Raw genomic sequence first — 13,417 nt, 5'->3', positions numbered from 1 at the left:
GACAACCACCTTAAATCCACCAAAAAGATCAACATGCGGGAATCTGCATGTCAGAAACCCAACTTCACACCTCTTACTATGTGTAACATTGAAACATTCTACATTAAGGACAACCTCGAAACCAATAACTGCAACCAAGAAAACCTCTTATCACCGTCTACTGCTGAATTCACCACTCCACCACCGGCCAAAGAGCCATCCAATGAACACTCTTTCTTCTTCATGAACCACCGAAAGAGAATAGAAGGAAAAACCGTACCATTAAAAGAAACATAACATTACTCCAGAACCACCGAAGCACACTGCACATCCAGAAGCAATCTGGCTTCATCAGAATGAACTCAATTTCTTGTTTCTTCTAGGATTGAAAGAAATGATCCCCACAAAGATCCAGAACAAACTGAACTACTGAAACGCAAACGGAAAACTAACACAGTGAACAGCTGAATAAGACATAGAAAACTGACATAGTGACCTGTTGAAGAACACAACCCAAACCATAGAACACTAAGTAAGAGTTTGCCTTAAAGGAGCAGATATTTTCGAACCCAGAAGCTTGATTCCCCCAAAAGAAGTTGAGAAATGATCCATCACCCAAAATAAAACATATATCTTGATTTTGTACTTTGATCACGTTTTCCCCATCTCTAGCAAAACACACGTCTTTTAGCCTATTTGGATCTGCGCTTCTCCTTACTTTGTTGGATTGATGAAATGATGACATGCTTTGAAGAGCATGAAACGGACATGCGATGAAAAGAAAAGAGAGTGAGAACAAAGATGGCGAAGTAGGAGAATACCAAACAAAGGAACACTAGCTCTGTTTTGAAAATCGGACCGGCCGGTTCAACCGGTTCAATCGAGAACCGTTGCCTAGTCCGGTTTAATCTAAACTGGTTGAATCGCTACTAGTGAACCAGCCAGAACCACTGAACCGTTCGAACCGGACTGACTGAAAACCGGGAAAAAACCAAAAATTTTGTTTTTTGTTTTTAAAAATTAAACCAAACGTCGTTAGTTAAACGAGCCAAGTCGAACTCGAGTATTGCTGAGCTCGACTCGAACTTGAAAACTTTAAAAGTAAGCTCAACTCCACTCAAACTCACAAGTTAAAAATTATCAAGTTCAACTCGAACTCGAAATATAATATTGAAACTTGAACTCAAAAAGGCTTGAACTAAAAAAAATTTAGAAGCTCAATTGAAGCCTAAAATTCGAGCTTGATTGAAGTGAAAGAATAGTTCACTCAATGCTCACCAAAAGGCTCCATGATTTTGAATGCCAAATTACATCTATTATTTATAGAAGTTAGTTGTGATGCTCTTCTATGTTTCTTAGCAATGTGGGATTGTTTTGTTCTCATATTTTTACTCTTTAGACTTTTGAGATGCTCTTCTATGTTTCTTAGCCATGTGGGATTGTTTTTTAAAAAAAATTAAACCAAACAATATCATTTTGTTATGATTTTTTTAGCCCCAAATTTATTTTTTAATTATAGTTATATAATTATATTTATTATTTAATATGTTTTACCTTAAATATTATGTTGTAGTTAATTTGAATCATTTTGTTTCACTTGATTTTATGGTTTTTAATTTATATATGTTATGACTTGCTTTGAATATGACTTGTGATATAAAAAATTATTTTTTATTAAATATTTTTGGTATTTTTATTTAATTTTTTAAATAATTATGACGTCGTCCGGTTTTTCCGACCGGTCGGACCGGTTCGACCGATTGAACCAGTGAACCGGTAGTATGACCGGTTCGCTAACCAGTCCGGTTCTGAAAACCATGAACACTAGCGAAGTTGTTTTGTTGTGGCTTAGCCTAGTTGAAAGGAAAGAGTCGGCCATGAAGTTTCAAAATAATTATCGAATATAGGATACTATGAGTCTCTTGATCATTAAAAGTTATAAAATGATCTCTCGACTATATGACATTGTTTTGTTGAGTCTTTCGGCTATTAAAAGTTACAAAATGGTCAAATTATTCATTATGTTCCAAACTTGTCCTTTTTTGTTAAAAAATTAACAGTCATATGAGTCGGACTTTAACATGCTGTCTGATATATGACAGTCGTTTGAGATTTTAATATCATATTTTATCATATCTCAATCAGTAAGATAACGTCTAGCTTAGATTATCTTTAATCTTTTAATCTCAGTCAGTTTGACTTTAACGAGTATGGAACACAATTGATAGATAAGTGATCATTTTGTAATTTTTAATAATCAGGAGGCTCAACAAAATAATGCATTATATTCGAAAATCATTTTACAACTTTTAATAATCATCAGGTCACTCAATAAAATGATATCTTATAATTGAGAAATTATTTGTATAATTTACCCTTATTTATAACTTAAAATCGAAATAATTTAAAACCCAATCAGTAATTCAATATAACTTTAATCGTTAGATCCATTTAGATAGCAGTAATTTCTTATTATCCACATCCCTTAATTGGAAAATTCTACGTCTTTAACTTCTCTCGACAACTGTGCTATAAGCTTATCCCTATTATCCCCAGACAAAGAAGTTGTGGCCAGTGAGAAGATGAAGTCACTGCCATTCTCAGCAGGAACTTACATCCCCAAAATCCCCAACCCCAGAACCCCAATAAAAACACACTAAACCCAGTAATTAGATGCTCAAAAAGGAACCCAAAGTTGGGTTCCATAGACATTTTTTAGCAACAAAATGAGAATTCCAACAAGGTGCTGTTGAAGAGAAGAGAAGGAATTGGTATCGGTTTATGTGTTGGGATTGATAATGTTTTGTTGCAGTTTCTGCCACAGCCCGGTCCCAGTGTTGCGGCCATTGATGCAGCCACGGTGGCTTGTGAATTGACTGTTAGCCGTTCAGGTTTGGCATTCTGTGATAAAGTTGTGGGGAAAGGCCCTGAGGCTGTTAAAAGGCAGCTGATAAAGGTTAGTGAACAATTATTCGTTTCAATAAATTTCAACAATTTTCAACTGTGAATGAGTATGAAAGGATGATTGTTCAAATCTATATGTGTATGTGAATGAAACAGGCACATTATGTAGGGAGATTGGAGAATGGGAAAGTGTTTGATAGCAGCTATAACCGTGGGAAGCCTCTTACATTCCGAGTAGGTGTCGGTGGGGTACTTCCAATTCTTCTCTTATTTCACTTGTTTTACGCTTTTTCTTTCAATTTGAAGATTCTAGTAGCTTTATGTCGAAATCAGTTATGAGCTAAATGATACTGTTGAAGTACTAAAATAAAAAAGTAGTTACGAGCAACAATTCTTCCTGGATGGCGGCGAAGTGTGCTGCAGTTTTCGTTCGGAATGACAAGGGTGCAATGGTAGGGTCTGTGGACAATATTCGAATCTTATGTTGAAGTTATTGAATCGATTATACCTCAAAAGAAGAACAAAGACGGGCAAAGATTTGGTTTTGCAAGTTTCTCTAGTGTAGCTGATGTGTGATGAAGTAAAGGTGCTTGACAGTGATGAAGTAAAGGTTTCCCAATTTGATGCCGTGATGAAGAGTCTGATAAGAATCCATGGAGTTGTCGAGAATAGTTCACGTTGGGAAGGGGCTTCGACATCGACGTCAAAAAGATCACTGGAAATTTTAATTTCCATTGTTTTCGATGATGAAGAAAAGATGGAAGCGGTGAAGTCACTAATATGGGTGTGGTTAAGCAATTGGTTTAAAGAAGTTGGGGTATGGTCTGATGAATACTACATGAGTGGCAGAGTGACTTGGTTGATGATTATGGCCTCCCTTTGAAAATTTTCAATAAACAGAGAGGACGAAACTTAAAGAATGTAGAGAATAGTAAACCATGACTAAAAAGATTTTCGAGCAGATCTCCCTCGGATTCGCACTTCCAAAATAGTAAACAAGTGATCCTAAAGGAGTCATAAAAAGCATGGAGCTTAGGTAAGAGCATTGGTTTTCTTTCAAATGGTTTCGATGATTTATTCATAGAGGATCTTGTAAATATTGAATTGGATAGAAGACTAGAGGGCCAGTGACAGTTTGGTAAGGCTGTTGAAGGGGCGTGTGTCATTGTGAAATGTGGGATCTACATCCTGTGAGCATGAAGCTAATTATGTGGAATGCGCATGGTTAAGTAGTACTGTAAAAACTAAAACTGTAAGTAAACTTTTAAGAACATCCAAAGCGGATATGTTACTTGTACAAGACCGAAACTTGAAGATGTCTCTGATCAGTTCATTCTGAGGGTATGGCTGAACAATGATTTCCAGTTTCTGTTTACTGCGTCTCAAGGGAGATCTGCTTATTGATGAGGGCGGCCTATTGATGATGCTCAATGTTGTGTCCATGGTGTAATAATTCCCTTGAGACCATTGATCATCTGTTCATTGGTTGTTCTTTGGCAACTGCTTCATGGTACAATGATGGTTTGCTCGGTGAAATTAAAGAGGTGACTGTCACTCATATTTTCAGGGAAGCAAACGGATTTGCCGATGCTCTCGATAAAGCCGAAACTAACAGGTTCAATCGGTTTTTTGCATGGACTTAAGACTTGATAGTGGAGGTGTGCTTCTGATACATGTTGGTATTGGTTGTTGCACTTGCCCTGGTTATTGCAGGGATGACAAGGATGTGAAATGCATTGCTTTTTATATGTTATGTCTCGTGATTTTGCCTGTTTGTTTCTTCGGGAGTTAGTGTTCTGTTCGATATTCAATTTGATGCTTATGAGATTGTACTCGGTTGTCTTTTGCTGGTATTATGTTTCGATATCGTCTTTTTAATTCTAATAAATTATTTTCCGAGCATAGAAAATAAAAGATATTTAATAGGAATTGCCGCAGGTGATCAAAGGCTGGGACCAGGGTATTTTAGGTGGTGATGGAGTTCCTCCCATGCTTGCTGGTAAGAGATAGAAATCTTAATTCTTAATTCACTATTCTAAATCAATAGTAATTTAATTTCTTTTATCATAATGTAGGGGGAAAACGAACATTACGGCTTCCTCCGGAGCTTGGATATGGTATGAGAGGTGCCGGCTGTAAAGGAGGTAAGCAACTATAGAGAGCTTTCTGCACTTCTTATTTCCATACAAAAGAGTTTGCATTCTAAGACGTTAGTATTCAAATCTTCAACTTATAACTATATTACTCAACCTATTTTTATTTGTTGAGTTATATCGGTTACCTTTAGGGGGTGTTTGGTTCAAGGATTGTGAGATTCTCATGGGATGGAAATCCCACATTCCCATGTTTGGTTGGCTGGGAATCTCATTCCCGGTAATGTTTTATTACCAATAGTAGATTTTTTGGGGTATATTACCGGGAATGTCATTACCTCCCTTCCCTTAGGTATTGTAACATTACCGGCGTTTTGGACTAAAATGTCCTTAAATTTTATTTTTTTTCAAAAATATCATTCTTCTATCATTGAATAATAAAAATTCTACGAATGTTAAATTACAAATTTATCCTTAAATTATTTAGATTTACAAAAAAATTCTAAATTAAAATTTTATATGAAGTTCAAGGATTAAAAAAAATTTACCCTTTCATTAACCTTTTTTATATTTTTAATTTTGTAAAAAAATTATATAATATTATGAATTTAATTTTTTAAAGAAAATATATAAATATTTTATAATTTGTAATATTATACAAATATATAATAAGGATAATTTGGTCAAATATACATTCGAATAATCTTTTATTCCTTTAACCAAACACGTAATCTTACATTCCTGCTAAACCAACCAAACACAAAATACAACATTCCCAGTAATCATATTCCCTGGTAATCTTTTATTCCCACTGGTAATCTTATATTCCGTGAACCAAACGCACCCTTATGGTATATTGACAATTATGAAGGGGTTTTTTAACGAGACATCCAATTCTTATAAAAAAAAAATTATATTGTTAAGAAGAATAAATTTACCTCTGTTCTCTTGAAAGAATACCCTTTTATTATTGACCCGAGTTTGATCTTAAGATCAGTCGGAAAGTGGATTAGATCCAAACAAAACTCAGCATCGGACAACGTACAAAATTTACTGCTCTTATTGTTAATCTTTAGTATTTTTCTCTCATATAAATATATATATTGGATGTGTTGCAGGTTCATGTATTAAACCCCCAGATTCAGTTCTATTTGATGTGGAATTCATTGGCAAAGCATGAAAAACAGCATGGAAGCTTCCTCTTTGTGAATAATGGGAATTTTTACAGGAAACTACATTCACTTTGTTTTAGGTTTTTGATATATATATATTTTTTAAATTATGGATTAAATGAAATCATTGATGACACAATTTAATCTTGACCAGTCAAGAACTTTCGACAGAGATCAATTGAATATATTGATGTACCATGAAAAACCCTTCATAATCATTGATTACTTGTAGAGCAAGCTACGGAGGTGCAATGCACTGTGGTTGAACTGTAAACAAACAAAAAAGAAGGGGGATGAGCTTGAATCGAAGTTCTTGATTCAGTGATGTTTTGATGATGATGAAGAGGGACACTGGTAGCACTTGGCGAAGAGTCCGAATGTGTTGACTTGGTTGATGAAATTCGTCATGCTTGCCCAACCTCCCAATCCGAATCCAACTGCGAACACCCGTATCTCGGCTGCATTCTATCCATATAATTACACTGTTATGATATTAGTCCGAGCAGAGGTCGGACGGCGTAAACATTTACTAGCAAATGAAGAGATCTGACCGTTTACGAATTCACCTTCCGTGCAGAGGCCGATATATAGTATATGGGCTAAGGCCGGGATGATGTGGACTAGTTGAGAAATTCGTGACCTTTTATAATAATCTATATTAGTCTATTAATAAATTTAATATCAGAATTGCATGTCCAGCTCAGTTGGTAGAGTGTAAGGTTCTTAACCTTGAGGTCGTAGTATCGAGTCTCACGGTTGGCAATTCATAATTGTTGGAGGTCTTCCACAGAAGTTGCTCTCAATCGAACGTTTGGGGTCAATCTACTATCTTACCTTCTTCTTATTTCATTTAATATGGGAATAGGGTTAGCTATTTAATATCAATGGCTACAGAACGGGGTAGAGATACTAAACCAAGACCATTTTCTTGATGGGTAAAGTGTACAAATGATTCATTGATTATAAGATACTATTTTATTCAATCACCTAATTGTTAAAAGTTATAAAATAGTCCTTTGACTATATAGAGTATTGTTTTGTTTAATCTCTTACTATTAAAAGTTACAAAATGATTATTTTACTATTTATATATTCTAAATTCATACTTTTCCATTAAATAATTGACGATCGTATGAGTTGGACGTTAAACTATTAATTGAGATATGATAGAATTACATTTTAATAATACCTACTACCATCACTATTATTTTCAAGCATTTGACTCGATGACGTAATATAAACGGAAAGTTGATCCACAAAATATAACTCAAACGGTTTTAAGATCAAATTCTATTATATATTAGTTAACATGTTAACGTCAAACTCAGATGACCATTAATTTTTTAATGGAAAAAAATGAATTTGGAACATATGAATAGTTGAGTGATCATTTTATAACTTTTGATAGTTGGAGACGTAACAAAGTAATATCCTACAATTAAGAGACAGTTTTATAATTTTTAATAATTGAAATACTCAATAAAGCAATACCTTATAAATAATTTTTTGGAAAAATTAGCCTAAAAATCCAAGCGGACGAATTACTTAACTCAATAGGACAACTCAAAATTTATTTTCAGATCTACGGTATTTATTATAGTGTTTCGTACAATTTTATTTCATATCATATGACAAATTCTAATTTTAAATATATTTTTATGAAAATCGTCATGTAAGCGTGACGAGTTATACAAACATTATCGTAAATACCATAGATCTCAAAATTATTTTTGAATCACTGGGCTAAATAATTTACCCGCTTGTATTATTGGGTTGTTTTTTCCGAATTATTTGCATTTGTGTACTTTAGCCTTTCTTAATTAAGTAAAAACCTAAAACTCAAATTCAAACCAATTCCCACCATAGAAAATATTCGGAACAAATCTCAACCGTTCAATCAAAGGAAATCACAAAAACCCTAATTCCCCTTTCATCTCCTCTCCTACTATATAAGTCCATACTGTAACCCTAAATCCTCATTTTGCACTATCGTAGAAGCAGAGGTTAAAGAGACGGCGCCGTCTTAGCTGTCCACCTTGACCGACCATCCGGCATCGTCTTGGTCCTCCATTTTCCCTTTGTAAAATCCTTTTTAACCCCTAAAAATGGTAGCGAAACCCTCCAAGGCCGAGAAAAAAATCGCGTACGACGCGAAGCTATGCCAGCTCTTAGACGAGTACACCCAGATCTTAATCGCGGCAGCCGACAACGTGGGCTCGAACCAGCTCCAGAACATCCGCAAGGGTCTCCGAGGCGACTCAATTGTTCTAATGGGTAAGAACACTATGATGAAAAGGTCCATTAGGATGCATGCTGAGAAGACAGGAAACCAGGCCTTCCTTAATCTCATCCCTTTGCTTCAGGTGATTTGAAAGTTTGGAACTTTTTTATGTATATGGTTTGAGATCTGTTGTGCTTGATGATTAAGTTTAAGTAACACTTTTCTTTGGTTATTTTGGAATAAAGGGAAATGTGGGTTTGATCTTCACTAAGGGTGATTTGAAGGAAGTCAGTGAGGAAGTGGCCAAGTACAAGGTGGTTTGATTTTAGAATTATTCTGTCAATTCTTTGAGTTTCTGTAGTTAATGGAATATTGAAGTATTCGGGTTTTGCATGATTAATAGCAAGTATACTTGTGTATTTTAGTTCACTCATATCAATAATTTAGTGTAGTTAGCCAAATGAAATGGGAAATTGTTTTTATATTCTTTCTTGATGAAAAAATATTGAATTTTTAGAAATTTGACTGAATAGAGGGTGGTTCCTTGATGTACTTACTTTTGGTAAATGGTAACTCCTTTCATTGCATTTAAGGATAGACTGTTTAAGCTTATTTTGATTGATAAACCAGGTATCAATCTTGTTGTGCTAATCTGTGTTCTTTTGGTGTGTTTTGAAATTCAAATGATACTATTGTGATTTTCTGGTTGTTGTAAAGTTTAGTTTCACTTGATTTAATGTTGTTTCTTGCTCTTGCTTTTGTAAGTTTGTTTTAATATCATATTTTCTTAATAACAGGTTGGAGCTCCGGCTCGTGTCGGTCTGGTTGCTCCCATTGATGTTGTTGTCCCACCAGGCAACACCGGTCTTGACCCTTCCCAGACCTCTTTCTTCCAGGTAATTCTATTTTTCTGGCAGTAATGTTTGTTTTTATCTGGTTTTGGGTGCTCTTTATCCGAGTCTTTGCACGATTCTTAACTACTGTTACGTTTTAGGTGCTCAATATTCCAACCAAGATTAACAAGGGTACTGTTGAAATTATCACTCCCGTGGAGCTTATCAAGAAGGGTGAGAAGGTTGGCTCTTCTGAGGCAGCCCTTCTTGCCAAGCTTGGAATCAGGCCATTCTCGTATGGTCTTATTGTCTTGTCTGTTTACGACAATGGATCAGTGTTTAGCCCCGAGGTGCTGGATCTCACTGAGGATGACCTGATTGAGAAATTTGCTACTGGTGTCTCAATGGTTACGGCTTTGTCTCTGGCCATCTCGTACCCAACCCTTTCTGCTGCACCACACATGTTCATCAATGCCTACAAGAATGTGTTGGCTGTTGCAGTCGCAACAGAGTATTCCTTCCCTCAAGCCGATAAAGTGAAGGAGTACTTGGCTGTAAGAAAACTATGCTTTTATTCGAACATTTTCTTTTTGGCTTCCCAATGTTAGCTAAAATTATGTTCATTGCTTCCAGGATCCAAGTAAGTTTGCCATTGCTGCCGCACCCGTTGCCGCTGCTGCTGGTGCTGCTCCTGCTGCTGCCGCTGCCGAGGATGAGAAGAAACCCGAACCTGAAGAAGAGTCGGACGATGATATGGGATTCAGTCTCTTTGACTAAATTTGATTTGTATTAAGCATCAAGATAGAGGATTACAAGACAGTTTTTGATCATCAGCTTGGATTATTTCTCAGTTTCTTTTTTATGTTCTTTCATTTCTCCAAGATTGTTGAATTTCAAAGTATAATTTGGTCGTTTTGTTATTTCTATATATATTTCCCAGTTTTTATTTGATGTATTTTAAATTTGTTTGATTGGAGTTTTGTACTTTCGGTTTCTTTTTTATCTTCTCGAGGTTAGATGTGTGGGTTTGATCTTTGCTTTCTACTATTGTCAATGGTTAATGGAGGGCTCTAAGCTTTTTCTCCCTTTTTATTTTTTATTTTTTCTGTTTTCTCTCTTTCCCTTTACTTGTTTGATCTGTTCTATATAAATTCCTTGACTTGAAACTCGATTTGATTTTAGAGGATAAAAATATGCATTTGATTCTACATAAATATATATAACGATAAGCTATGTCAATGGTCATTGATGTTTCGGTGAGTTTTCGTTTTCATCATTAATGTTTCAAAAGTTATAAATAGGTCACTAACGTTATCGTTTGTGACAAAATGGTCACTGGCCGTTAACAGTCGTTAAGAGGCGTGACGAAAAATATAGTCGTTAAGAGGCGTGACGAAAAATATAGTTAAACAGTTATCTGTTGAGTTGGATCGTTGACCGCTATTTTGACTGGCTCTTCTTCTTCTTCAACCCAGTCCCCATCTTTTTATTCACTTTTCTTCTTTCTTTCTCTTCTCTTCAAAGACCAACTCCGATTAACAATGGTGTTCGTAAGAGAATCCCCATCACTGCACCAATCGGTGCCGTTGATTTTGAGAGCAACAATTTTATTTCGCTGCTTACAGCAGATGGCTTTGTTGGAAATAACATGTGTTACGGTCACCCAGAGAAATCCAATCCGATCGAGATTTTTGCCTCCAAAGAAGTTCTTCTTGATCAAGGAGGTGTTCAAGATCAATGAGAAGATCAAATTCCAGATTTTGTAAGAACTGAGAGGATCTCATGCAAATTACCTTTTGAATACAACGAAGTCTAGCCATGATCATCCGTTTCTTTTTCCCAATGTAACCAAACACATATTAATTCCAAGTATCCACAACTTTGGTGAAGTGGAGAATAGTTTTAGTCATGTTGGAGCTCTTAATCCAATTGTCGCCAACAATTCTGGAAAAGTATTCATGACAGAGCTATCCAGTAAAATAACGAAAAAGCTGCACAGAAGAAGGTTTCAGTGGACTACCCACGTCTAAGAGAATTGGGCGGTGCTCCGAACAATTTGGAGAAGATGATGGAATGTGGCTTCCGCAAAGTTCTCATCCCAATAGTTGTTATAAATGAATTTATCCAGACGAACTTGGGAGTATCCTCTCGATCATGTATAATTAGGACCTTGATAGTGCATGTCCCGAAGCCCATAGTCGAAAATGAGATTTTGGAACTCTCTGCAAGGTCAGGCGGATATAGCACAGTTTTTTTTCTATCTGAATCAAATAAAGTTACATTGAAATCTCCAACAAGAATCCAAGGAGAATGAATTAAAGCCGCAAGACACTTGAGATGAGGCCACAAGAGTTTACGTCTTGAAGCTGATGGACTAGCATAAACGACTATGGATAAGGAGGAGTTGTTGCTTTGTTGAGTAATCCGAAAATGAACAAACTGAAAATGATGCATGAGGAGAATCACAGAGATAATATCATACCAAACAACCCATATACCACCAAAAAAACCAGAGGCCTCAATCCGATGTGAGTTAGGAAAATTAAGAGTGGAGATAACATAGTCTGCTTTCAGACCACTGATACGAGGTTAAAAAAACCACTAAGTCAGGTTTATTATCGCAAAGAATTGGTTTAGCCGCCAGAAGGAAACGATAGTCACCACATCCCTGGACATTCTAACATTGTAATTTTAAATCTATAAAGAAAAGAGAGGGAGGATCATACTTTATTCAAGCATTGCCACAACAAGGTCTCTACCCATGTTATGGCTTACGATATCAGAAATAACATCAATACGAGCACTATTGTCTGTGTTCATTGGTGCAACTTCCCTGGAGTCGCAGATAAGATTCGTTGTCTTATCCGAAGGGTCTCCGAATGGTTCATTTTATTTGTTTGTGTTATCCAGAGCTGGTTGAGGATTAGCAAGAAGGATGTTTGGGTCTGCATTTTCATCAATGACTGTAGATGAATGTCTAGTTTTGTCAAGGGCGAGGCCTTTATTGGAGTTTAAGCTAGACTTAGAGCTATTGTCTTTGTCAAGTTGTCGAGACAATATGGGGAAGTATGAGAGGTTGATGGTTAAAGGTTTATGGATGGTGGTGGCTTTTGGTTGTCGGGGAGTAACTGCACTTTTTCTTTATTCTTTGTTTTGACCGTAGGGTTTGCAGTAAGCACCCTTGCCTGTTGAGGAGCTTGTGAATGATCAGGAACAATAGTTGAAATGTCATTTTTTTGCTCAGTCTCGACTTCAAAGATAGGGTTAAACATTAAGCCGTTGAACATGGGTTTGTCAGCTTGAGGCTTCTTTTCACTACTGCTTTTGTTTGTACGACGAGTTCGACGAGCATCCACCATCCAAGGGCCATAAGTGTCGCTGCTGGGATGCGGTGCAATATTGGTACGTGGAGGAGTATTGATTTCAGTGTTATCTTCTGTCTGGAGTGTAGGGCAGGCTTCAAATATAGGTTTTAAGTTTGGCCTTTGGAGACGAGGATTGTGTCGTGTGTGAGAAGAGGAAAAGAAGAAAAGTGAAGAGAAAGAAAAAAAGAAGAAAAGTGAAGAAAAAGAAGTTGGGGAATGGGTTGAAGAAGAAGAATAGCCAGTTAAAATGGCGGTCAACGATCCAACTTAGCAGATAACGGTCCAGTTGTATTTTTCGTCACGCCTCTTAACGGCTGTTAACGGCCAGTGACCATTTTGTCACAAACGATAACGTTAGTGACCTATTTGTAACTTTTGAAACATTAGTGGTGAAAACGAAAACTTACCCAAACATCAGTGACCATTGGCGTAATTTACCCTATATATAATTATTTTATTAGGTAGAATAATAATTTGATTAAACAATATTAAAAAAATATAGATATACGAGTATTATATTAATTATTTTTAAATATATAAAATTTAATTATGATATTTTTTTTGAATTGGATCAATACTTAATAATATTTTTAATTTTAAATTTAAATCTGATTTGATTTGATTTTGTCGTTCAAAATTTTTATATCACTCATTAACCTAAATTTTCAATAAAAAGTGATCGACCATAAAATTATATCAAAATTTGTCAAACTCATATTAAATATATATCTTTATTTTATTATTATTATTTAATGTAGTACTCTCTTTCTAACCAAGATCATAGTTTTTCATGACGGTAAATGAGATTGTGGTTATCTGACATTCTCTTTCTAATCAACAACACGACCTT

General features: G+C 35.7%; 2 protein-coding genes across 2 annotated transcripts; both read left to right on the top strand.

The window, feature by feature from the left end:
- Positions 1 to 33: 33 nt before the first annotated feature.
- LOC120138629 (peptidyl-prolyl cis-trans isomerase FKBP13, chloroplastic-like) lies at positions 34 to 6,286 on the top strand. Its single transcript, XM_039154060.1, has 6 exons — positions 34 to 255; positions 2,699 to 2,935; positions 3,040 to 3,132; positions 4,822 to 4,882; positions 4,959 to 5,027; positions 6,095 to 6,286. Exons 1-6 carry the CDS (start codon positions 34 to 36, stop codon positions 6,154 to 6,156), a joined length of 744 nt encoding a protein of 247 aa, XP_039009991.1. The 3' UTR covers positions 6,157 to 6,286.
- Positions 6,287 to 8,125: 1,839 nt separating this feature from the next.
- Positions 8,126 to 10,051, top strand: LOC120138666 (60S acidic ribosomal protein P0). The gene is made up of 5 exons (XM_039154089.1): positions 8,126 to 8,511; positions 8,615 to 8,683; positions 9,167 to 9,265; positions 9,364 to 9,756; positions 9,836 to 10,051. Exons 1-5 carry the CDS (start codon positions 8,254 to 8,256, stop codon positions 9,977 to 9,979), a joined length of 963 nt encoding a protein of 320 aa, XP_039010020.1. The 5' UTR covers positions 8,126 to 8,253; the 3' UTR covers positions 9,980 to 10,051.
- Positions 10,052 to 13,417: the final 3,366 nt, after the last annotated feature.

The sequence above is a fragment of the Hibiscus syriacus genome, unplaced genomic scaffold (genome assembly GCF_006381635.1).
Source record: "Hibiscus syriacus cultivar Baekdansim isolate YM2019G1 unplaced genomic scaffold, ASM638163v2 tig00110704_pilon, whole genome shotgun sequence".
Taxonomy (NCBI): Eukaryota; Viridiplantae; Streptophyta; class Magnoliopsida; order Malvales; family Malvaceae; genus Hibiscus; species Hibiscus syriacus.
The sequence above is the reverse complement of the archived record's forward strand: the minus strand, read 5'-3'. Positions and strand labels throughout refer to the sequence as shown.